Consider the following 24,140-nt stretch of genomic DNA (forward strand, 5'->3'; position numbering starts at 1 on the left):
GAGTCTTTCAAGGCAGAGTTGTGTGGAAAGCTGTCACATTGTCAATTCTAATTAGCTGGACACACATTTCTTGGGTATGTATCATCTGGAGCCCATGGGAGTTTGGGAGATTGTTTTTCATGGTTCTGGTTTGCTGTGGAGGCAGTGTTTTTGTTAATGATGTTGAGGTTAAACAGATGTTGAAGTTAAGGTGTGTGCGTGAGTGCCTGTGGTGTGCCATATGAAGAACCCACTTACCGTTAATATAGCCTTAATATGTCTTCAAATGAGATGAGTGGAGCTTCCAAGCACATCATTATTTCAAGAAAAGTCATTAACATCAAGGTGACAGAGAAATACCCACAATTTAAGCCTTGATTCCCTCTTTCAAAATGTGATGCCTTGTGTTTTCTTATGATGGGAATTTGAGAACGTGTGTAAAATTAGCATTTCAGAATCCTCTACTTAGTGAAATAAGTCTATTTTTTAAAGCTGAATCTGGGGGTTATCCATTGAAAAACACAATCTCTTCTCACAGACATCTAGAAATTGGTGTGTCACCTTTCTATGTGACTTGATGAAATTCCTAAATCAATCATGAAAAAGGATGGTTAGTTCGATGGAGCGAAAGGAAAGTCAGTGAACCTTTAGGGGGTCAGTTGGTTGAAGCTACACATTTCCAAGCGATGTTGTTTGAAACTCTCAGAGTTGTTGTCTGATGAAAACAGACATTGTGTCACCTCACGTTATAACCTTGTTCTCCTGTTCATAGACACAATAAAGAGAAGAAGGGGGGGAGGGCTAGTCAGTTGTACAACTGAATGCATTCAACTGAAATGTGTCTTTCGCATTTAACCCAACCTCTGAATCAGAGGGGCTTCCTTAATCGACATCCACGTCTTCGGCGCCCAGGGAACAGTGGGTTAACTGCCTTGCTCAGGGGCGGAACGACAGATTTTTACCTTGTCAGCTCTGGGATTCGATCCAGCAACTTTTCCGGTTACTGGCCCAACGCTCCCACCCATGTGCTGCCCAAAATGTCTCCCCTGGATGATCACATGTGCTGATGCTTCATTGTGTGGCATTTCCCACTTCTTTCAGAATAGGTGGAGTTGGGAGAGTAGGTGGAGTGGGGAGAGTAGGTGGAGTTGGGAGAGTAGGTGGAGTTGGGAGAGTAGGCGGAGTGGGGAGAGTAGGTGGAGTTGGGAGAGTAGGTGGAGTTGGGAGAGTAGGTGGAGTGGGAAGAGTAGGTGGAATTGGGAGAGTAGGTGGAGTTGGGAGAGTAGGCGGAGTGGGGAGAGTAGGTGGAGTTGGGAGAGTAGGTGGAGTTGGGAGAGTAGGTGGAGTGGGAAGAGTAGGTGGAGTTGGGAGAGTAGGTGGAGTTGGGAGAGTAGGTGGAGTTGGGAGAGTAGGTGGAGTGGGAAGAGTAGGTGGAGTTGGGAGAGTAGGTGGAGTGGGGAGAGTAGGTGGAGTGGGGAGAGTAGGTGGAGTGGGGAGAGTAGGTGGAGTTGGGAGAGTAGGTGGAGTGGGAAGAGTAGGTGGAGTTGGGAGAGTAGGTGGAGTGGGGAGAGTAGGTGGAGTTGGGGCAAGTGAAATTGGTTTGTGAGTGGAAAACGTTTATTGGTTGAACACGCTGGTTGAATCAACGTTGTATCCACAACATTTCATGAAATTAAGTTGAACCAATGTGAAATAGACATTGAATTGACGTCTGTGCCCAGTGGGTTTTGTGGCTTCAGCGGTTTTAACAACAGATCTGTACCAACATTATGTGAATGTTTGTGTGAACGTTTGTCAGTGTTTGTGCTAATCCAGAGTGAGTATGAGGTAGGCGACGAGGCATTCGTTGTGATCGAGCGGGTTTCTGTTTCCGCCTGCGACGCTTGTTGGCCATCTGGAGGGAAGCGCATTGCCCATTAATCACCTCCCTCGGGAGTGACTTTGTTAAACATTCTGCTCAGGTGAACTTCACTAATCCACTGCTCTTTCTTTACCTTTTCAATCCCCTCTCTCTCTCCTCCTCTCTCGCTTTTTCTCTCTCGCCTTCTCTCTCTCCCGCTCTCTCTCTGAGATAGTATTTTGATAGTGATAACATTTTCTTCCTAACATGAACTGTATTCAACTGCTGGACGTGGAAAGGGAATCTCATTGGTTCATTGTTCAGTATAGGGATTCAAAGGTAAACTGAAAACTTAGCAGGCAGTGCACTGTCATGCATCCACTCGCCACGACGTGGCAGTGTGTCTACATGAATGACAACCATAGTGCATAAAGGAAGCCACAGTTGCTGGCTGCACTGTTAAGGATGGTGCATAGTAAATGACTGGCCTCTTTCTGTAATGGACTTTCCATCTGTTGTTTTAAGTTTGTACGGTACACACACACACACACACTCTCTCTCTCCTCATCACTCCTTGGAGGAGGAAGGTTGCTAAGAGTTGTACTTAGATCTCCCTTATGTGTGGGCTTCCAAAAAAGACAAATGAATCACTTTGGATAATCGAGTATTGGAGGAGGGCTCCTTCAGTAATGACACACACACACACACACACACACACACACACACACACACACACACACACACACACACACACACACACACACACACACACACACACACACACTCTCTCTCTCTCTCTCTTCCCCCTCAGACCTCTGCTGTACTCCTCTGAAGTGCCTGACCGGGGAGAGCAGTTAGAAGCCTGAAGGAAGTAAACACTGTATATAATTTAGGATGAATGCACTGTATCATCCCACGCTCCTCTCCTCAGCTCACACAGTGGTCCACAGGTGGTAGTTCCAGTACCTGGCCCCCCTGCTTATTGCATTCCAGGTGCCGGGCTGAGAGTGTTTACTGTGAGAATATGCCTGGTTGTGCTCAGAGCCATCCACTCTTTTTCAGAGAACTCATGAGGACTCACAAGACAGGCCACATCGCTTTAATAGGCTGGAAGACAAGGAGAGCAGTAAGCTGGAAGACAAGGAGAGCAATAGGCTGGAACACAAGGAGGCCAGTAGGCTGGAACACCATAGGAAATCAGTTGGCTGGAACACAGGAGAACAGTAGGCTGGAACACAGGAGATCAGTAGTCTGGAACACAATGTGATCAGTAGACTGGAACACAAGGAGGCCAGTAGTCTGGAACACAAGGAGATCAGTAGGCTGGAAGACAAGGAGGCCAGTAGGCTGGAACACAAGGAGATCGGTAGTCTGGAACACAAGGAGATCAGTAGTCTGCAACACAAGGAGGTCAGTAGGCTGGAACACAGGCAGCCAGTAGGCTGGACCACAGGAGAACAGTAGGTTGGAAAACAGGAGATTAGTAGGCAGGAAGACAAGGAGGCGAAACCTCTGGCCTCACTGTCTTCTGTGTGTGTGTGTGTGTGTGTGTGTGTGTGTGTGTGTGTGTGTGTGTAGATGTATATTGCCTAAAAAAAACAATTTGACACATCAGATATACAGTACCAGTCAAAAGTTTAGAAACACCTACTCATTCAAGCGTTTTTATTTATTTGTACTATTTTCTACATTGTAGAATAATAGTGAAGACATCAAAACTATGAAATAACACATGGAATCATGTAAATTATGTAACAAAAAAAGTGTTAAACAAATCAAAATATATTTTATATTTCAGATTCTTCAAAGTAGCCACCCTTTGCCTTGATGACAGATTTGCACACTCTTGGCATTCTCTCAACCAGCTTCAGGAGGTAATAACCAGGAATGCATTTAAATTAACCGGTGTGCCTTGTTAAAAGTTAATTTGTGGAATTTCTTTCCTTCTTAATGTGTTTGAGCCAATCAGTTGTGTTGTGACAAGGTAAGGGTGGTATACAGAAGACAGCCCTATTTGGTAAAAGACCAAGTCCATATTATGGAAAAAAACAGCTCAAATAAGCAAAGATAAACGACTGTCCATCATCACTTAAAGACATGAAGGTCAGTCAATCCTGAACATTTCAAGAACTTTGAAAGTTTCTTCAAGTGCATTCGCAGAAACAATCAAGTGCTATAATGAAACTGGCTCTCACGAGGACCACCACAGGAAAGGAAGACACAGAGTTAACTCTGCTGCAGAGGATACGTTCATTAGAGTTACCAGCCTCACAGAGTTCAAGTAATAGACACATATCAACATCAACTGTTCAGAGGAGACTTCATGAATCAGGCCTTCATGGTTAAATTGCTGCAAAGGAACCACTACTAAATGACACCAATAAGAAGAAGAGACTAGCTTGGGCCAAGAAACACAAGCAATTGACATTAGACTGGTGGAAATCTGTCATTTGGTCTGATGAGTCAAAATGTGAGATTTTTGGTTCCAACCACAGTGTCTTTGTGAGACACAGAGTAGGTGAACGGATGATCTCCCCATGTGTGGTTCCAACCGTGAAGCATGGAGGAGGAGGTGTGATGGTGTGGGGGTGCTTTGTTGGTGACACTTTGTGATTATTTAGAATTCAAGGCATCCCTATCTGGTTTGCTCTTAGTGGGTCTATCATTGTTTTTTCAACAGGGCAATGACCCAACACACCTCCAAGCTGTGTAAAGGCTATTTGACCAAGAAGGAGAGTGATGTAGTGTTGCATCAGATGACCTGGCTTCCACAATCACCCGACCTCAACCCAATTGAGATGGTTTGGGATGAGTTGGACCGCAGAGTGAGAGAAAAGCAGCCAACAAATGCTCAGCATATGTGGGAACTCCTTCAAGACCTTTGGAAAAACATTCCAGGTGAATTTGGTTGAGAGAATGCCAAAAGTGTGCAAAGTTGTCATCAAGGCAAAGGGTGGCTGGTTTGAAGAATCTCAAATATAAAATATATTTTGATTTGTTGAATACTTTTAACGTTACTACATGATTCCACATGTGTTATTTCATAGTTCTGATGTATTCACTATTATTCTACAATGTAGAAAATAGTTAAAATAAACAAAAACCCTTGAATGAGTAGCTGTATCCAAACTTTTTACTGGTACTGTACATCTTCCAGCTTTCTCCAACTCGCTTTCCCCTCGTCCGCTGCTGTTAATGTGTGTGTTTGTTTATTTCCTCACCATAACTATGATGCTATGTATGTATGGAGCCTTGCATCACTTTAGAGACCCATTCAGTTAACTCCCCGCTTGCATGATAAATGGACCCCCACAGGTGTGATGTTTCCCCCCAAATAGCTCAACTAATGTGGGTGTACAGGAGGCATGGTGGATGGGTAAATGTAGTGTTCAGGGGGGTGTACCCAACCTGTCTCAGTGGTCCCCAGGTGATTACAATACTGCAAGCCCACCAGGCACTCTCATGTAGATAGATACACATAAAGGAGAGGAAGAGAGGTTGTTCTCTTTGATTTATATCCTTATCATAGATTATAACTTTGGTGTTAGAAGAGTTCAAACACAGCAATCTGTGGGAAGGTTGTAGAGTGGGGTAATGTCCATGATATTGTACATGTTGCTCCATGCGACTTGCACGAACACATCACAATAGCTGGTACTGGATCATGGACCAACCACACAGGCAAGTAGCAGAATTTGTTATTGCCAGATTTGATGCAATCTCGGAACCCACAACCACATCTAGTTAGCTAACTCAGTTTACTTCTGGTGTGAAACATTAAGCAGGGATCAGCGTACCAAACACGCCAGGATCTGAATCAGAAAATGTTCTAAATGAATATAAGTGCTTCTCTCTGGTCTAATCAGCATCTCATAGGGGTGATTGGATTGGTTTACTCCTTTGAGCAGCTTCTTCCTCCAAATCCCATTGTCTAAATGTCCTCAACATTGAGTCCCCATCAGACTTCAGCTAGCCTCCTGGCCTTCACAGGGAGACAAACACTCAACAGTCTCCACTAGGTCCTGGAACACTGTGTGGTACCTCATCAAGGGCCCATCTGCCATTCACACTGCAGCACTTTGTCCACAGAGGACCAGAGATAATGATAACAGTGAGTACATTTGCCACAAAGCACTGGGTGACCTCCTTTTCAGACACCCTAGCTGGCTGGGTGATTGAGCTAACTGGACCACATCCTGTGTTCTGTTGTTTGTTGCTTAGGGCCTCATCCATCCAGGCAACAGATAGAGACAAAATGCCAGGCAATCATGGACAGTTAGCAAGATACAAACAGAGGCAGTTAGCAAGGCAGCCATTATTGTCTTTCATAATTAGCGAGTGTTTTATAATTAGCCGTTAGCTAATGGACTGATGGCGGCCCTGTTCTGTCACTGTGGTTGCAGAGGCTGGACCGACGCCTCCCATGGTTTTGAACTAAATGGCAAGTTAGTCAGGTCACTTAAATGTGCCCAACAAATGTCCCTGGCTGCACCCAGAGAGATTCGGACTGCCATTTGGCCACGCTCCTAGAACTTTTCTGTGACACTGCCCCTAGGGCTGGATGGGAGGGACAGCTGGTGCCAATGACAAATCGTAGAGGGGTGTGTTTTTTTAAACATTTTTATTACATCGGGGAGTCACTCTTTGGCATCTGGACAAAATCCCAAAGTCTCCACGCGACTCCATTTGACTGCCTCTGCCATGGTCCAACTGCTCTACATACGGTGGAGAGAAACACACATTTCTTCTTAATCGCTATTACTACCAATGAGCCTGTCCTCCTATAGCTCCTCCCACCAGCCTCCTCTGTGTAATTCACTCCCATTAGGAACTCTACTTTCCCTCCCAACACTTTTCACCTGGAAAGGCTAAATAACATATGTGCTCTCAGATTGCAATTAGAGTTCATATGGGAACGCTCTGGTTTCGCAGGCTTGTGACATTGACTGAAATATTGGAGGTCACGTCCTGATTAAGGTTGTATGAAACCATACAATTTTGGCCATAGAAGGAGCTATGACTGTATTGGCTTTTACCTGTCCCATAATTTCAGATCTAGTGCCCACGAGGTACGGACTGTGGTTAGATTTGGGACTGAGTGACAGTGTTTGACCTACTAAGATGATTGATGGCAGTAATTTTGAGCCGGTGTCTACCTGGAGACATACAGGATGTATGGCTGAGATCTGAGGCACGATGGTAGTGATCTGTGGGGAGAAGATGAAAGAGGATGTAGGGGAAAGGTGTTATGACTGCAGGGAGGAGACCCAGGGTCAAACAGCATGGAGGGGAGCTGGAAGAGGGAGTTTAACAGCACAGGTCTCTACTATCGGACAGCGTCAATCTCCCATGTTTTTTATAAGACTCTGAAGACTCAATGCCAAACATAGAAAAATGTCAACTAAATGCAGCAGGGAACATAGCATTGAATTGGATAAATCGTTCCATCCCAGCATCTCCTCTACCATGTGGAATCCTCCTGCATATAACTACAAACTTGGCTTGATTCTGCAATCTTTACGTGGACTTCAGATGATGGAGGTTACAGTGTCTCTCACATAGACATGACATCGTTGTATCTGTCCCATTATGGCGTCTGTGAGAGCAATGAAGGTGCCATTGAGACCATCTCCATTTTGAAGTTGTCCATGTTCTTCTACTACTACATTTATGAGTTGGTAAACAAACTGAAAGGGTGCATACTGACACTGGGAGTGTGTTGTTTGAACATATATAAAGCCAAGTTTGGCGATTTACTGCCACCTGCAGTTATGGAACATTTGCTCATTAATATAATTAATTGGCCTCCTGGTGACCTGGATGGATTTATGTGATCATCCTTAACCCATAGGAAGTCCCACCCAGTTGACTACTTCAAAATGGTGAAAGTCTGATCAAAGATGCTGCTAAAACAGGATTTTGGCCACTAGAGTCCTCTATCTATCTCTATGGTCTATCATGCTAAAAAGCAAGCATAACCATTTCAGTAATTCCCCATTAGGCCAGAAGATGTGGCTATGTCACATGGTTCTGGAGTCCCTAAAGTGTATATGTGTGTACAGTGCGTGCACATCAAATCAAATGTATTCATAAAGCCCTTCTTATATCAGCTGATATCTCAAAGTGCTGTACAGAAACCCAGCCTAAAATCCAAACAGCAAGCAATGCAGGTGTAGAAGCATGGTGGCTAGGAAAAGCTCCCTTGAAAGGCCGGAACCTAGTAAGAAACCTAGAGAGGAACCAGGCTATGAGGGGTGGCCAGTCCTCTTCTGGCTGTGCCGGATGGAGAATATAACAGAACATGGCCAACATGCGTACCCCGGCTTGTGAGTATGCATTCACATGTAACAATCAGTTTGAACACACAAACATTGAGTCATGAAGACCTTTCTCTTTTGCGTGCTCTCCTGTGTAATTGTATTGTATGGTGAGAAAAGGTTTGAGTGAAAACAAATTTCATTGGGGCACTATTCCACAGAGCCTTTACCTTTCACATAAGCCAGAGCCCTCCTTGTACTGTTGGGCTTATCACTAGCACTAATGGGGTATTCTAGAGGGCCCATTTACTCTCCTCAATAGCACTGGTGACCGCTGAAAGTAATGGCCAATGAAACATCTGTGCGAGTAATACTACTTTTTGTTCACTGTCCTTCTAAATTAGATTTTTGGCAAAGTTCAGAGAGAAATCAACTGGCTGTATTGAATACAGCACTTTAGGGGCACTATGTGGTGAGCAGGTTTAGATTTTATGGCAATGTTCCAATTCTCTGAAATGGCTTCTTAACTGAAAGGTCTGGGACTAGGTTCCAATACTCTAGTTTTCCCCTTTCCCAACACATATCCTCATTAGGTTGGCTTACAACAATCTTCGCTTGTGGGGGAAGTTGAGACATTTTTGACATTCAGCAACATATTGAAGCTTATAGAGACCCCAGCTGATGTATAGAACAATCTTAAAATGACCTACTTGGCTTTGAAACAAGCATCATGAAACCTCTTAACACAAATTAATTTGACTTGGAGAAAATCCGTTTTTTGGACCTAACCTGCTTACCACTTTTTCCATGCGGTTTCTTCCCTCAGACTCAATGAAATGGTCAAATTATACATTTTGTGTATGGTTTCCTACTTAACTTACCCCTTTGTTTCAACCTACCCCACTCTCACCTATAAACTGTAATGTGGAAGAGCTTTGGAGAGCTGTCAAAACATTGGAAAAGGGAACAGAAACATCTAGACACAGAAGGGAAATGATAGAGGAAAACCTTCAAGCACTGTGTAATCAAACGTAGGCAATGCTCTTTGTGATGTCAGTCTGGGCCCGTCTCTGGGGCAGCAGAACGGAGATTGGCTTGTGGGTTGAGACCCACACAGCACAGGAAGAGGAAGTGGCAGGGAATACATTACCTGCATGTTTGGCATGACACCCTCTGCAACTTGGCAGATTGATGTTTCCTGAAAACAGAGATAGGCATGAGGGTTCCACTGATGAGGGGATATGTGTGATGTTTCTGAGGGTGTTACTTTCTGGGGAGTTTTGTTTTATTGCATTTGAGGTGGAACTGTCACTGCTACAAATTTCAAATACATTTTCTACTTTGTTACTGCAGCTTGTAAGGAAGGGTATGTTGTCTTCTACAGTATTTTCCACCCCATTTGGTGAGAGTCAGAGGGCATAATACATCAGTTTTTCATTGGCTGAGTGTCGAGAGGGTGAGCTTTTGATTGGCCTGGGGGTGAGAGAAGATGGAGAAAATTGATATTTGATTGGTTGAGAGGAGAAGGCCGACAAGGTCAGTTCTCCCTGCCACAAAGGCAGCCAACCCCATGATCAATATGGTCATTTTCCCTGTTCACTGAACTCTGTATCCCTTTCTCTCTTCCCTCCACTAAATGAATTGACAGTAAATGGACCATAGGGGGAGAGGGACATAAGGATCTAATGATAATCTGTTGGGTGAACTGTGAAGAGGGGACCCAGTTTATTCCCATTACTGGGAGTTAGTTACTTGTATTGTCTCTTTCTACACCTGATGTTCATGCTCTTGCTGTATGCGGTTGGAGTAGAGCAGGCAACCCTGTTCCTGAAGGATTGTTTCCCAACTAGGCACCACACTGAGCTGGTTACTTAATTGATCAGTACGGTGATTGCTTAAATTCAACACACCTGGTGTTCCAGGTCAGTTAAAGGTAGACTCAGCGAAATGCCGTTGCCACGAGCAACACCGCAGCTATTGAGATGAGCGGGATGCAAGACTTCGCTCTGGTTCGCTTCACGGCGTTCACAGCGGGACCGAAACAGCAGTTGAGCCTCATGCTCCAACGCTCTGCGGAAATTGACCACTATACTGTGTACTTTCTGCATCTATATTATCAGTCTACTATTAAAAACATGAAGTTACTGCGACACACAAGGACCAGGGTTGTCTACCCCTGGAGTAGAGGATATGAGTATTTATTTTCAATTAATTATTCTCAAATGTGAGTTCATAGTTTCAGACACACTATCAATGATTTATCTACTTGCTAAGATTACATTGTATTTCACTTTCATTAGAGATGAGCAGAAATGCTGGCTTAGCATTATGCAATTTGCAGTCACCCACATTGGTGCCAACACGGCGCCAATTTAAATTGTGAAACTCAAACCTAGTTCGCCAAATTCAGTGTATTTATGGCTTTGACGCTACGGTGTCATTAAGCTTCTTCACCAGCATGTCTTCAGTAGGAGCAGACCCTTTAGCGGAACAGCGAAAAGGAGCTGAAAGCCAGCAAATGGCAACACATGCTGTTTATGAACACTATTCCTGCTGGATGATCTCCAAATGAATCTATCCAGTCAATTAGACCCACAGTGGGACACCAACCATTACAGTTGCATATGAGTACGTTTGCTTAATAGCATCATTTATAGGAAAGTGTGTGTGTGTGTAACAGCAAGCATTACTGTAATAACTTACAGCATCATTAGTTGTGCAAAAGCACCTGCGTGTATCAGTGAAACAGTCCAGTTGCTCACGTATCAGCCATAGCAGCAGGGAGAGATAGGCAACAGATAAATACAAATGGATTCTACAAATACAAGATACTCTAAAGACCAAAGTATCAAACTAAAATACAAAATACTTTGGCAAAGTATTCTACTTAGATAAAATACCAGTACTGTATTTTGTATTTTCTAAATTTACAAAAAATACACACCTTCACTACAATAACATTCTCTGTAACAGTAACCCCTCCCAAAAAATACAGTGTTTTTTTTGCTATTAATGTTCTATGTGATTGTTATCTACCTTAGTTTAATGCACTGACTGTAAGTTGCTCTGCTAAATTACCTAAATGAATAAATACAAAGCACACAAGGTATCATTATTGGCCTTGGTGTGGAGCTCATGAGACTAATAGATCAGCGTGATTTTTAGTGTTCATTTTTAAAAATTACATTACAATTTTGGTCATTTAGCACACTCTATTATCACAACATAGTGCCAACAACATTTCACATAATAGTGAACCAGAATGAAAAAATTTATAGAAAGATATTAACTAACTAACTAACTAACTATAACTATAGTTTTGGTAAGTCGGCCTGTACAGGGATCAACATCAGCGGACATCAGTGGAAATTTCAGAGTGACAGCTAATAGTACTTGATACAACTCAAACTTTCATTAAAACACACATGCAGGGTACTCAATTAAAGCTACACTCGTTGTGAATCTAGCCAACATGTCAGATTTTTTAAATGCTTTTCGGCGAAAGCATGAGAAGCTATTATCTGATAGCATGCAACCCCCGAAATACACAAAGGGGACGTAAACAGAATAATTAGCGTAGCCGGCGCTACACAAAACGCAGAAATAAAATATAAAACATTCATTACCTTTGACAAGCTTCTTTGTTGGCACTCCTATATGTCCAATAAACATCACAATTGGGTCTTTTTTTCGATTAAATCCGTCCATGTATACCCAAAATGTCCATTTATGAAGGCCGTCTGATCCATGGAAAAGCACCGTTCCAAAACGCACCGTAATTTTTTTAAATTAAAAAAAGTTACCTATAAACTTTGACAAAACACTTCAAACTACTTTTGTAATCCAACTTTAGGTATTAGTAAACGTTAATAATCGATCAAATTGATCACGGGGCGATGTGTATTCAATAGCAGCATGTTTTGAAATCATGGTCCACATTCTCTCTTTCATTACTTCCTGTGGTGTGCTCGACGACAGGAAGTGCCTATTCCTCATGTTACCAAGGATTAATTTAAAATCAATTGACAGTACTGCGTGTGGAAGCTGTAGGCATTGTAAACAGGGACCTATCTATTTTCCCTTGCCATAGACAATACAGAGACTGGCGGAGGGATATTTTTTGGTTTTCCTTAGGATTTTTCCTGCTAAACGCGTTCTGTTATAGTCACAGACATGATTTAACCAGTTTTATAAACTTCAGAGTGTTTTCTATCCACACATACTAATCATATGCATATACTATATTCCTTGCATGAGTATCAGGACGTTGAAATGTTGCGCGATTTTTAACAAAAAGCTGCAAAATTTACTTCTAAAGTTGTGACAAAATGGCTTATGGACAACAAAGTCGAGGTATTGGAGCGGCCATCACAAAGCCCTGACCTCAATCCTACAGAACATTTGTGGGCAGAACTTAAAAAGCATGTGCGAGCAAGGAGGACTACAAACCTGACTCAGTTACACCACCTCTGTCAGGAGGAATGGGCCAAAATTCACCCAACTTATTGTGGGAAGCTTGTGGAAGGCTACCAAAACGCTTGATCTAAGTTAAACAATTTAAAGGCAATGCTACCAAATACTATTTGAGTGCATGTAAACTTCTGACCCACTGGGAATGTGGTGAAAGAAATAAAAGCTGAAATAAATCATTCTCTCTACTATTATTCTGACATTTTACATTCTTAAAATGAAGTGGTGATCCTAACTGACCTAAAACAGGGAATTTTTACTCAGATTAAATGTCAGGAATTGTGAAAAACTGAGTTTAAATGTATTTGGCTGAGGTGTATGTAAACTTCTGACTTCAACTCTGTGTGTGTTTATATATATATATATATATATATATATATATATATATATATGTATATATATATATATATATATATATATATATATATATATATACAGTGCCTTGCGAAAGTATTCGGCCCCCTTGAACTTTGCGACCTTTTGCCACATTTCAGGCTTCAAACATAAAGATATAAAACTGTATTTTTTTGTGAAGAATCAACAACAAGTGGGACACAATCATGAAGTGGAACGACATTTATTGGATATTTCAAACTTTTTTAACAAATCAAAAACTGAAAAATTGGGCGTGCAAAATTATTCAGCCCCTTTACTTTCAGTGCAGCAAACTCTCTCCAGAAGTTCAGTGAGGATCTCTGAATGATCCAATGTTGACCTAAATGACTAATGATGATAAATACAATCCACCTGTGTGTAATCAAGTCTCCGTATAAATGCACCTGCACTGTGATAGTCTCAGAGGTCCGTTAAAAGCGCAGAGAGCATCATGAAGAACAAGGAACACACCAGGCAGGTCCGAGATACTGTTGTGAAGAAGTTTAAAGCCGGATTTGGATACAAAAAGATTTCCCAAGCTTTAAACATTCCAAGGAGCACTGTGCAAGCGATAATATTGAAATGGAAGGAGTATCAGACCACTGCAAATCTACCAAGACCTGGCCGTCCCTCTAAACTTTCAGCTCATACAAGGAGAAGACTGATCAGAGATGCAGCCAAGAGGCCCATGATCACTCTACATGAACTGCAGAGATCTACAGCTGTGGTGGGAGACTCTGTCCATAGGACAACAATCAGTCGTATATTGCACAAATCTGGCCTTTATGGAAGAGTGGCAAGAAAGCCATTTCTTAAAGATATCCATAAAAAGTGTTGTTTAAAGTTTGCCACAAGCCACCTGGGAGACACACCAAACATGTGGAAGAAGGTGCTCTGGTCAGATGAAACCAAAATTGAACTTTTTGGCAACAATGCAAAACGTTATGTTTGGCGTAAAAGCAACACAGCTGAACACACCATCCCCACTGTCAAACATGGTGGTGGCAGCATCATGGTTTGGGCCTGCTTTTCTTCAGCAGGGACAGGGAAGATGGTTAAAATTGATGGGAAGATGGATGGAGCCAAATACAGGACCATTCTGGAAGAAAACCTGATGGAGTCTGCAAAAGACCTCAGACTGGGACGGAGATTTGTCTTCCAACAAGACAATGTTCCAAAACATAAAGCAAAATCTACAATGGAATGGTTCAAAAATAAACATATCCAGGTGTTAGAATGGCCAAGTCAAAGTCCAGACCTGAATCCAATCGAGAATCTGTGGAAAGAACTGAAAACTGCTGTTCACAAATGCTCTCCATCCAACCTCACTGAGCTCGAGCTGTTTTGCAAGGAGGAATGGGAAAAAATGTCAGTCTCTCGATGTGCAAAACTGATAGAGACATAACCTAAGCGATTTACAGCTGTAATCGCAGCAAAAGGTGGCGCTACAAAGTATTAACTTAAGGGGGCTGAATAATTTTGCACGCCCAATTTTTCAGTTTTTGATTTGTTAAAAAAGTTTGAAATATCCAATAAATGTCGTTCCACTTCATGATTGTGTCCCACTTGTTGTTGATTCTTCACAAAAAAATACAGTTTTATATCTTTATATTTGAAGTCTGAAATGTGGCAAAAGGTCGCAAAGTTCAAGGGGGCCGAATACTTTCGCAAGGCACTGTATATATAACGTAAGTATATACATATTTCAAATACAAGTAATATAAATATTACCCATATCTGCCAACAGGATGGGCAATTTGCATATCCTGAAAATAATTGAACTGATAAATACATGAAAATGTATTGAATAGTCACCCATCAGGAAACACGGAGTCAGACGTCATAAGAGCTTTCAACAACGGGCTAGAAAATGGTAATAAAAACATTTAGATTTACCTCCCCCTAGATACAAGTAAATGGGAAACAAAACTGTACACGCTTATGTTCCTCTTAGTCATGAGTTGGATTTTTAGATAAACTCTGCATTGCGGTGGTTCAATGAGTTGACTGATAGTATGGAAGGATAGGGATAGCAGGGGGAGGATGGCGATAGAAGGTGCAAGAGAGAGAAAGGGGTTTCTGACTGGAAGACAGAATTCTGCCAGTTTCTCCATGTGACCCCGGTCTAGGCTGGCAGAGAAGTGAACTGCTGCCTAAACAGCACTGAACACTAACTGCAGCCTGGCTGGGATCTCTTGCTCTCTCGCCAGGCACACTCTGAGTCTCGCCACTCACTGACTTAGAGTGAGGGCAGTTGTGGAGAGGTTTATGCACACAAACACACACTGGGTGGAAACAGCTGTTCATTTGTTGCATGATGGATATTTGTCTCTCTAATGTCCTCGAGGAAACTCAGAATGAGCCTGGATGGTCATTAGTGTAACTATACCTGTGAAGTAAATACATATAGAAAATGGAGAGAGAGTGTGTCTGCATGCGTGTGTGCCTGCTTGAGTTTGAGAGTGTGTGTGTAAGAGAAGGGCTATATAAATACATTTGATTTGATTTGTGTCTGTGTGCGTGTGTGTCTGTTTGTGTGTCTTGGTTGTTTGTGTGAAATTGTCATATCTTTGCAGATGTGACAGCGAGTGGAAAATGACCCTGCTTCATTGCCATGCTGGTCCAGACATCACTGTAATGTGTGACCGGCATCATAACAGTGAGCAAAGACAGCGGTTGGGAGAGGAAGGGAGCAAAAATATATCCTCATCATGCCAGGGGCAGTGGCATTAAAGTGCTGGTGTAGCTTTATTTTTCTGCTCGCTGTCATTTTATGTAACGAGCCCATTAAACCGGGTGGCGTCTAATTTGTCAACTCCCTCGCAAATATGTGTTCGTCAACAAAATGGGGCGTGCACCAGCATTTGGTGTCATTGAAGGTCCTTTAAGATAACAAAAGAGCACGCACTGGCTTTGTGTCGCAAATCTGTATTGATAATAGAGTTGTGAGCCTTGGAGACAGGCGGCTAGCTTTCATCGACTTGGTAAAGCCCTGAATCCAGGTCATTTCTCCCTTAAGTTTATTGACCTGGCTTTTCAAACAGATATTGCACTAACAAATGCTTTCATTTGTGTCACAAAATAATTGTATTTAAACCGATAAATCAGATTCTTCACTTCTTGTGTAAGGTTATGCCCAATCGATTTACTTCTAGTCTCTTTCACCCGCTAGTCTCTTTCAACCGCTAGTCTCTTTCAACCGCTAGTCTCTTTCACCCGCTAGTCTCTTTCAACCGCTAGTCTCTTTCAACCGCTAGTCTCTTTCACCCGCTAGTCTCTTTCACCCGCTAGACTCTTTCAACCTCTAGTCTCTTTCACCCGCTAGTCTCTTTCAACCGCTAGTCTCTTTCACCCCCTGACAACAAATTCTGACTTATTGAATAGACAATGCATTATCTTAGTGTTGGAAATGAATGTCTGGCAAACCATCCTTACATTGGCCGATTGCAGCAGTCATAACACAGTCCACACACTCATTCAGAAGTTGAATGACTATTCATTCAGTCATTTACTAAGAATCTTACACTTTCTTCATATAGATCTGTAACATCTTGGAACCTACAAGATCACTAAGGGGGCTTTCTGTTGTACGCTTGTTTGGGGTTTTATTGGTGCAAAAAGTATTATTATCAGGGTCTCAGTTGTAGCTTCATGATGATTTTTTTGTATTTATTAAGCGACGGCAATGGCAACAGCTAGTCTTACTGGGGTTCGACATAACGAAAATTACAGACAGAAGACTTTAAAATGTACATATATTTAAAAACATGAACATGTAGTGTGTATATCTATCAGTTACACATACATGTCGGTACATGCACACAACAAGTAGGTCACATGGGGGAGAGGCGTTGTGCCGTGATGTGTTGCTTTATTTGTTTTTTGAAACCAGGTTTGCTGTTCACTTGCGCAATTTAAGATGGAGGAAGTTCCATTCACTCATGGCTCTGTATAATACTGTACGTTTCCTTGAATTTGTTCTGGACCTGGGGACTGTGCAAGGACCCCTGGTAGCATGTCTGGTGAGGTACGTGTGTGTGTGTCAGTGCTGTTTGTAAGTTGACTATGCAAACAATTTGGAATTTCCAACACATTAATGTTTCTAAGAAAAACAAGAAGTGACGCTGTCAGTCTTTGCTCAACTATTAGCCAATAGAGACTGGCATGCATAGTATTAATATTAGCCCTCTGATTACAATGAAGAGCAAGACGTGCAGCTCTGTTCTGGGTCAGCTGCAACTTAACTAGGTCTTTCTTTGCAGCACTTGACCACATGACTGGACAATAATCAATAAAAGATCAAACTAGAGCCTGCCGTACATGCTTTGTGGAGTTTGGTGTCAAAAAGCAGAGCATATTATGGACAGACCTCTCCCCATCTTTACAACCATTGAATCTACACTATATAGACAGAAGTATGTGGACACCCCTTGAAATTAGTGGATCCACCACCTGTTGCTGACAGATGTATATAATTGAGCACACAGCCATACAATCTCCATAGACAAACATTGTCAGTAGAATGGCCTTACTGAAGAGCACAGTGACATTCAACGTAGCACCGACATAGGATGCCACCTTTCCAACAAGTCAGTTCGTCAATGGTTTGCCCTGCTAGAGCTGACCCGATCAACTGTAAGTGCTGTTATTATGAAGTGGAAACGTCTAGGAGCAATGACGGCTCAGCCGCGAAGTGGTAGGCCACACAAGCTCACTGAATGGAACTGCCGAGTGCTGTAGTGCATAGCGTGTAAAAATCGTCTGTCCTCAGTTGCAACACTCACTACTGAGTTCTAAACTGCCACTCGAGCAGCCGCACACAAGCCTAAGATCACCATAAGCAATGCCAAGTGTCAGCTGGAGTGGTGTAAAGCTCGCCGCTATTGGACTCTGGTGCAGTGCGAACACATTCTCTGGAGTGATGAATCAAGTTTCACAACTTGGCAGTCCTTCGAATGAATCTGGCTTTGGCGGATGTCAGGAGATTGCTACCTACCCCAATTCATAGTGCCAACTGTAAAGTTTGGCGGAGGAGGAATAATCGTTTGGGGCTGTTTTTTATTGTCGGGCTAGGTCCCTGTGTTCCAGTGAAGGGATATCGTAACACTACAGCATGCAATTACATTCTAGACGATTCTGTGCTTCCAACTTTGTGGCAACAGTTTGGGGAAGGCCCTTTCCTGTTCCAGCATGACAATGCCCCCATGCACAAAGCGAGGTCCAGACAGAAATGGTTAGTCGAGATCGGTGTGGAAGAACTTGACTGGCCTGCACAGCACACTGACCTCAACCCCATTGAACACCTTTTGGCTGAATCATTGACTGTGAGCCAGGCATAATTGCCACAACATCAGTGCCCGACCTCACTAATGCTCTTGTGGCTAAATCAAGCAAGTACCCTCAGCAATGTTCCAACATCTAATGGAAAGTCACCCCAGAAGAGTTGAGGTTGTTATAGCAGCAACGGGGGGACCAACTCCATATGAATGACCACGGAATGAGATGTTGACGAACAGGCGTCCACATCTAGTGGTCATCTAGTGTATGTATTTTGACAGTTTAAATTACTTTGTTCTATCTGAGATTGTAGTCTCCTTAACTTGTTCAACAACCACACCATTCATTACCAGATTCAGCTGAGGTCTATAACTTAGGGAATGATTTGTACCAAATACAATGCTCTTAGTTTAAGAGATGTTCAGGACCAGTTTATTACTGGCCACCCATTCCAAAATTGTCTGCAACTCCTTGTTAATGGTTTCAGTAACTTCATTAGTTGTGGTTGCTAATGCGTATATGGTTAAATCATCAGCATACATGGACACAAATGCTTTGTTTGGTGCAGTGGCAGGTCATTGGTAAAAATAGAAAAGAGTAGAGGGCCTAGAGAGCTGCCCTGCAGTACACCACACTTTACATGTTTGAAATTAGAGAAGCTTCCAATAAAGAAAACCCTCTGTGTTCTATTAGATAGATATATCTGAATCCACAATCCACGTCAATAATATCAATGGCTGCACTGAAATGTATCTGTACAGCTCCCACAATCTTCTTATAAACATTTATTTTAACCAATCATCCAGTCATTTGTGTCAGTACATTACATGTTGAGTGCCCTTCTCTATAAACATGCTGAAAGTCTGTTGTTAATTTGTTTACAACGAAATAGCATTGTATTTGGTCAAGCATTGTTTTTGATAGGTCTGCTGTTAGAACCAGTAAAGGCTGCTTTACCACTCTTGGGTAGCGCAATGGCTTTGGCTTCCCTCCAGGCCTGAGGACAACTAATTTCCTCAAGGCTCAGATTGAAGATATGACAAATAGGAGTGGCACTAGAGTTAGCTACCATACTCAGTAGCTTTCCGTCTATGTTGTCAATACCATGAGGTTTGTCTTTATTGATAGATAATTATTTTATCTCCCACACTAACTTTTCAAAATGTTAACTTACAATGCTTTTCTTTCGTTATAGTTTTTTTCCTGCATTAGTACAATGTCTCATTGTTCATTTAAAAAAAATATTCGGCAAGTCGGTTAAGAACAAATTCTTATTTACAATGAAGGCTAAACCGGCCAAACACAGACGACGCTGTGCGCCGCCCTATGGGACTCCCAATCACAGCCAGTCGTAACTCCCTGGTTCGAATCCATGCTGTGTCAGTAGTGAGGCCTCTAGCACTGAGATGAAGTGCCTTAGACCGCTGCTGTGACAACGTTGCGTTAGGAGGTAGGTGAAGGAGTCATGCGCAGGAGAGCAGAGATGTCTGAGATGCGTACTTTTAATAGGGAAGTCCACCAAATACAAGTATGGCACAATCCAAAAGTAAAACGCCCTCGACAACAGAGACACCCGTTACTCACGCAAGGAGGAACAAACAAAGCTCCTAAATAACACACTCTTATTCAATGCGTGAAACAGAAAATAGGGCGAAACCTCACCGAGCTACATCACAAAATAAAACAATCCCGCACAAACCTAGGCAGGCAACAGGGTAAATATATACACACAGAAATGAAGGCAAATGAAACCAGGTGTGAAATAACCAAAGACAAAACAAACAGAAAAGAAAAAAAGGATCGGTGATGGCTAGTAGGCCAGCGTCGCCGAGCGCCGCGTCGCCGAGCGCCGCCCGAACAGGGAGAGGAACTACCTTCGGTGGAAGTCGTGACAGCTGCACCACTCTGGAGCCCCTTGTTGTTGGCATTTCCTGCTTAAGTCTGCCCATTTTGCCAATGAAATCATAATTAAAATGATTGGCAACATCAAATGGTTTTGTGATGAATAAGCCATAATTTTCCCTACATTATTTATGTTATTGAACTTAACTTCATAATACGGTTTCTGCTTCTTTTTGTTGAGTTTAGTCTCATCATTTCTACATCTGTAGGAATTCAGCCAATCAGATGTGCAGCCAGACGTATTAGCCACTCCTTTTTGTTGAGTTTAGTCTCATCATTTCTACATCTGTAGGAATTCAGCCAATCAGATGTGCAGCCAGACGTATTAGCCACTCCTTTTTGTTGAGTTTAGTCTCATCATTTCTACATCTGTAGGAATTCAGCCAATCAGATGTGCAGCCAGACGTATTAGCCACTCCTTTTTGTTGAGTTTAGTCTCATCATTTCTACATCTGTAGGAATTCAGCCAATCAGATGTGCAGCCAGACATATTAGCCACTCCTTTTTGTTGAGTTTAGTCTCATCATTTCTACATTTGTAGGAATTCAGCCAACCAAATGTGCAGCCAGACGTATTAGCCACTCCTTTTGCCCCATCTCTTTCAACCATACAGTTTTTCAATTCCTCAACTATCCATGGGGCCTTAACAGTTCCAACAGTCAGTTTCTTAACAGGTGCATGTTTATCAATAATTGGAAGAAGCAATGTCATAAATTCATCAAGTGCAGCATCTGTATGGCCCTTACTGTTCACATCAAACCAACAAATATTTGTAACATTATCCACATAAGAATCACAGCAAAATAATGGAATGTTGTATTTCCTGGATATAGCCACTATATTGTGATCACTGCATCTAAATGTGTATGGATACCGCTATAGAACAAATTTAGAACAAAGAGTGCTGTGTACAGTTGAAGTCAGAAGTTTACATACACCTTAGCCAATTACATTTAAATTCAGTTTTCACAATTCCTGACATTTAATCAGAGTAAAAATTCCCTGTCTTAAGTCAGTTAGGATCAACACTTTATTTTAAGAATGTGAAATGTCAGAATAATAGTAGAGAGAATGATTTATTTCAGCTTTTATTTCCCTTCTGACTCATTCCCAGTGGGTCAGAAGTTTACATATACTCAATTAGTGTTTGGTATTTGGTTTCACTTTAACTTGGGTCAAACGTTTGGGTCAAACGTTCCGGGTAGCCTTCCACCAGCTTCCCACAATAAGTTGGGTGAATTTTGTCCCATTACTCCTGACAGAGCTGGTGTAACTGAGTCAGGTTTGTAGTCCTCCTTGCTCGCACATGCTTTTTCAGTTCTGCCCACAAATTTTCTATGGGATTGAGGTCAGGGCTTTGTGATGGCCACTCCAATACCTTGACTTTGTTGTCCTTAAGCCATTTTGCCACAACTTTGGAAGTATGCTTGGGGTCGTTGTCCATCTGGAAGACCCATTTGCGACCAAGCTTTAACTTCCTGACTGATGTCTTGAGATGATGCTTCAGTATATCCACATAATATTCTTACCTCATGATGCCATCTATTTTGTGAGGTCCACCAGTCCCTCCTGCAGCAAAGCACCCCCATAACATGATGCTGCCACCCCTGTGCCTCACGGTTGGGATGGTGTTCTTCGGCTTGCAACCTCCCCCTTTTTTCTCCAAACATAACGATGGTCGTTATGGCCAAACAGTTCTATTTTTGTTTCATCAGACCAGAGGACATTTCTCCAAAAAGTACGATCTTTGTCCCCATGTGCAGTTGCAAACTGTAATCTAGCTTTTTTATGGAGGTTTTGTAGCAGTGGCTTCTTCCTTGCTGGCCGGCCTTTCAGGTAATGTAGATATAGGACTTGTTTTACTCTGGATATAGATACGTTTGTACCTGTTTCCTCCAGCATCTTCACAAGGTCCTTTAATGTTGTTCTGGAATTGATTTGCACTTTTCGCACACAAGTACATTCATCTCTAGAAGACAGAACGCGTCTCCTTCCTGAGTGGTATGACGTCTGCGTGGTCCCATGGTGTTTAGACTTGCATACTATTGTTTGTACAGCTGAACGTGGGTACCTTCAGTCATTTTGAAATTGCTCCCAAGGATGAACCAGACATGGAGGTATACCATTTTTTCTGAGGTCATGGCTGATTTCTTTTCATTTTCCCATGATGACAAGCAAAGTGGCACTGAGTTTGAAGGTAGGCCTTGAAATACATCCACAGGTACACCTCCAATTGACTCAAATTATGTCAATTAGCCTATCAGATCTGTTAAAGGCACAGTCAACTTAATGTATGTACACTTCTGACCCATTGTAGTTGTGATACAGTGAATTATAAGTGAAATAAACAATTGTTGGTAAAATTACTTGTCATGCACAAAATAGATGCCCTAACTGACTTGCCAAAAGTAAGACATTTGTGGAGTGGTTGAAAAACAAGTTTTAATGACTCCAACCTAAGTGCATGTGAACTTCCGACTTCAACTGTAGGTGGTGTTGAGGGGCAATGGGGGTGTTTGTGCTGGAGAATGCAACTTCATTACACTTGTATTGAGAAAGCTTACTAGACAGAGTTGATCTGTGTCATGCAGTGTAGGGCTTCATTAAGCCTCCTCTGCCATGCTGTGGCTGCGTTTACACTGCACTTCCCACAGTTCTGCATTTGCACCACACATACCAAAGTCCGTAGGGGTGATGGATAGGGCCCCACAGCTCCTAGTGGAGTAATAGCCTCTTAAACACACACACACACACACACACACACACACACACACACACACACACACACACACACACACACACACACACACACACACATCACACTCCGTAGGGGTGATGGCTAGGGCCCCACAGCTCCTAGTGGAGTAATGCACAATTGTGTTCTGCATCACCCACTTCTATATATATATATATATATATATGTTATATATATGTTATATCCTTTTTTGGGTTTGTCAACAAAATGTGTCACAGGCCAGCGTTTGGTGTCATTGAAGGTCCTTTCAGATAACACAAGAGAACACACTGGCTTGGGTGGCAAGTCTGTATTGATAATAGAGTTTGCATTATTGGAAATTGATGGAAATTGATGTAAAAAATGTATCACTAGCCACTTTAAACAATGCTACTTAATATAATGTTTACATACCCTACATTACTCATCTCATATGTATATACTGTACTCGATACCATCTACTGCATCTTGCCTATGCCGTTCTGTACCATCACTCATTCATATATCTTTATGTACATATTCTTTATCCCTTTACACTTGTGTGTATAAGGTAATAGTTGTGGAATTGTTAAGTTAGATTTCCTGTTGGTAATTACTGCATTGTCGTAACTAGAAGCACAAGCATTTCGCTACACTCGCATTAACATCTGCTAACCATGTGTATGTGACATATAAAATTTGATTTGATTTTGAGTTGTGAGCTTTGGAGACATGCTGCTACTGTAGCTTTCATCGACTTGGTAAAGCCCTGAATCGAGGTCATTCCTCCCACTAAGTTAATAGACTTGCTTTTTGAAATATATTTTACACTAATAAATTGCTTTCATTTGTGTTTGTGGTGATTTAAACTGATACATCCTTTCCAATAGTACAGTCTTACTGATTCCCCCATTTTTGTGTAAGCTTCAGCTAGTAGCCTAGCGGTAAAAGAGGTGAGCCAGCAACTGGAGGGTTACCAGTTCGAATCCCTGGTCAAAGAAATGAGACGCAAAGAAGTGAGCTAGTAACCGGAGGGTTGCTGGTGTGAAATCCTAGATACCATATCCTGCCGTTGTGCTCTTGAGCAAGGCACTTAATCCCCCACAACAGCAGTGCCCAGTGTGGCAGCCTCCTGCACCTCTCCTAAACCTGTGTATGTACACTGAGTATACCAACAATTAAGAACATCTTTCTAATATTGAGTTGCAACCCCCTTTTGTCCTCAGAACAGTCTCAATTTGTCAGGGCATGGACTGTACAAGGTGTTGAACGTGTTCCACAGGGATGCTGGCCAATGTTGACTCCAATGCTTCCCACAGTTGTGTCA

General features: G+C 42.2%; 1 protein-coding gene across 1 annotated transcript in view; it reads right to left on the reverse strand.

Moving 5' to 3' along the window:
* Positions 1 to 1,033: 1,033 nt before the first annotated feature.
* Positions 1,034 to 24,140, reverse strand: part of LOC139407496 (trichohyalin-like) — a 38,922-nt gene continuing 15,815 nt past the window's right edge. The window contains exon 16 of the mRNA XM_071151290.1: positions 1,034 to 1,612. Within this exon, the coding sequence (XP_071007391.1) occupies positions 1,034 to 1,612 (579 nt within the window). The remainder of the gene's footprint in view (positions 1,613 to 24,140) is intronic.

This window comes from Oncorhynchus clarkii, chromosome 4 (assembly GCF_045791955.1).
Source record: "Oncorhynchus clarkii lewisi isolate Uvic-CL-2024 chromosome 4, UVic_Ocla_1.0, whole genome shotgun sequence".
Taxonomy (NCBI): domain Eukaryota; kingdom Metazoa; phylum Chordata; class Actinopteri; order Salmoniformes; family Salmonidae; genus Oncorhynchus; species Oncorhynchus clarkii.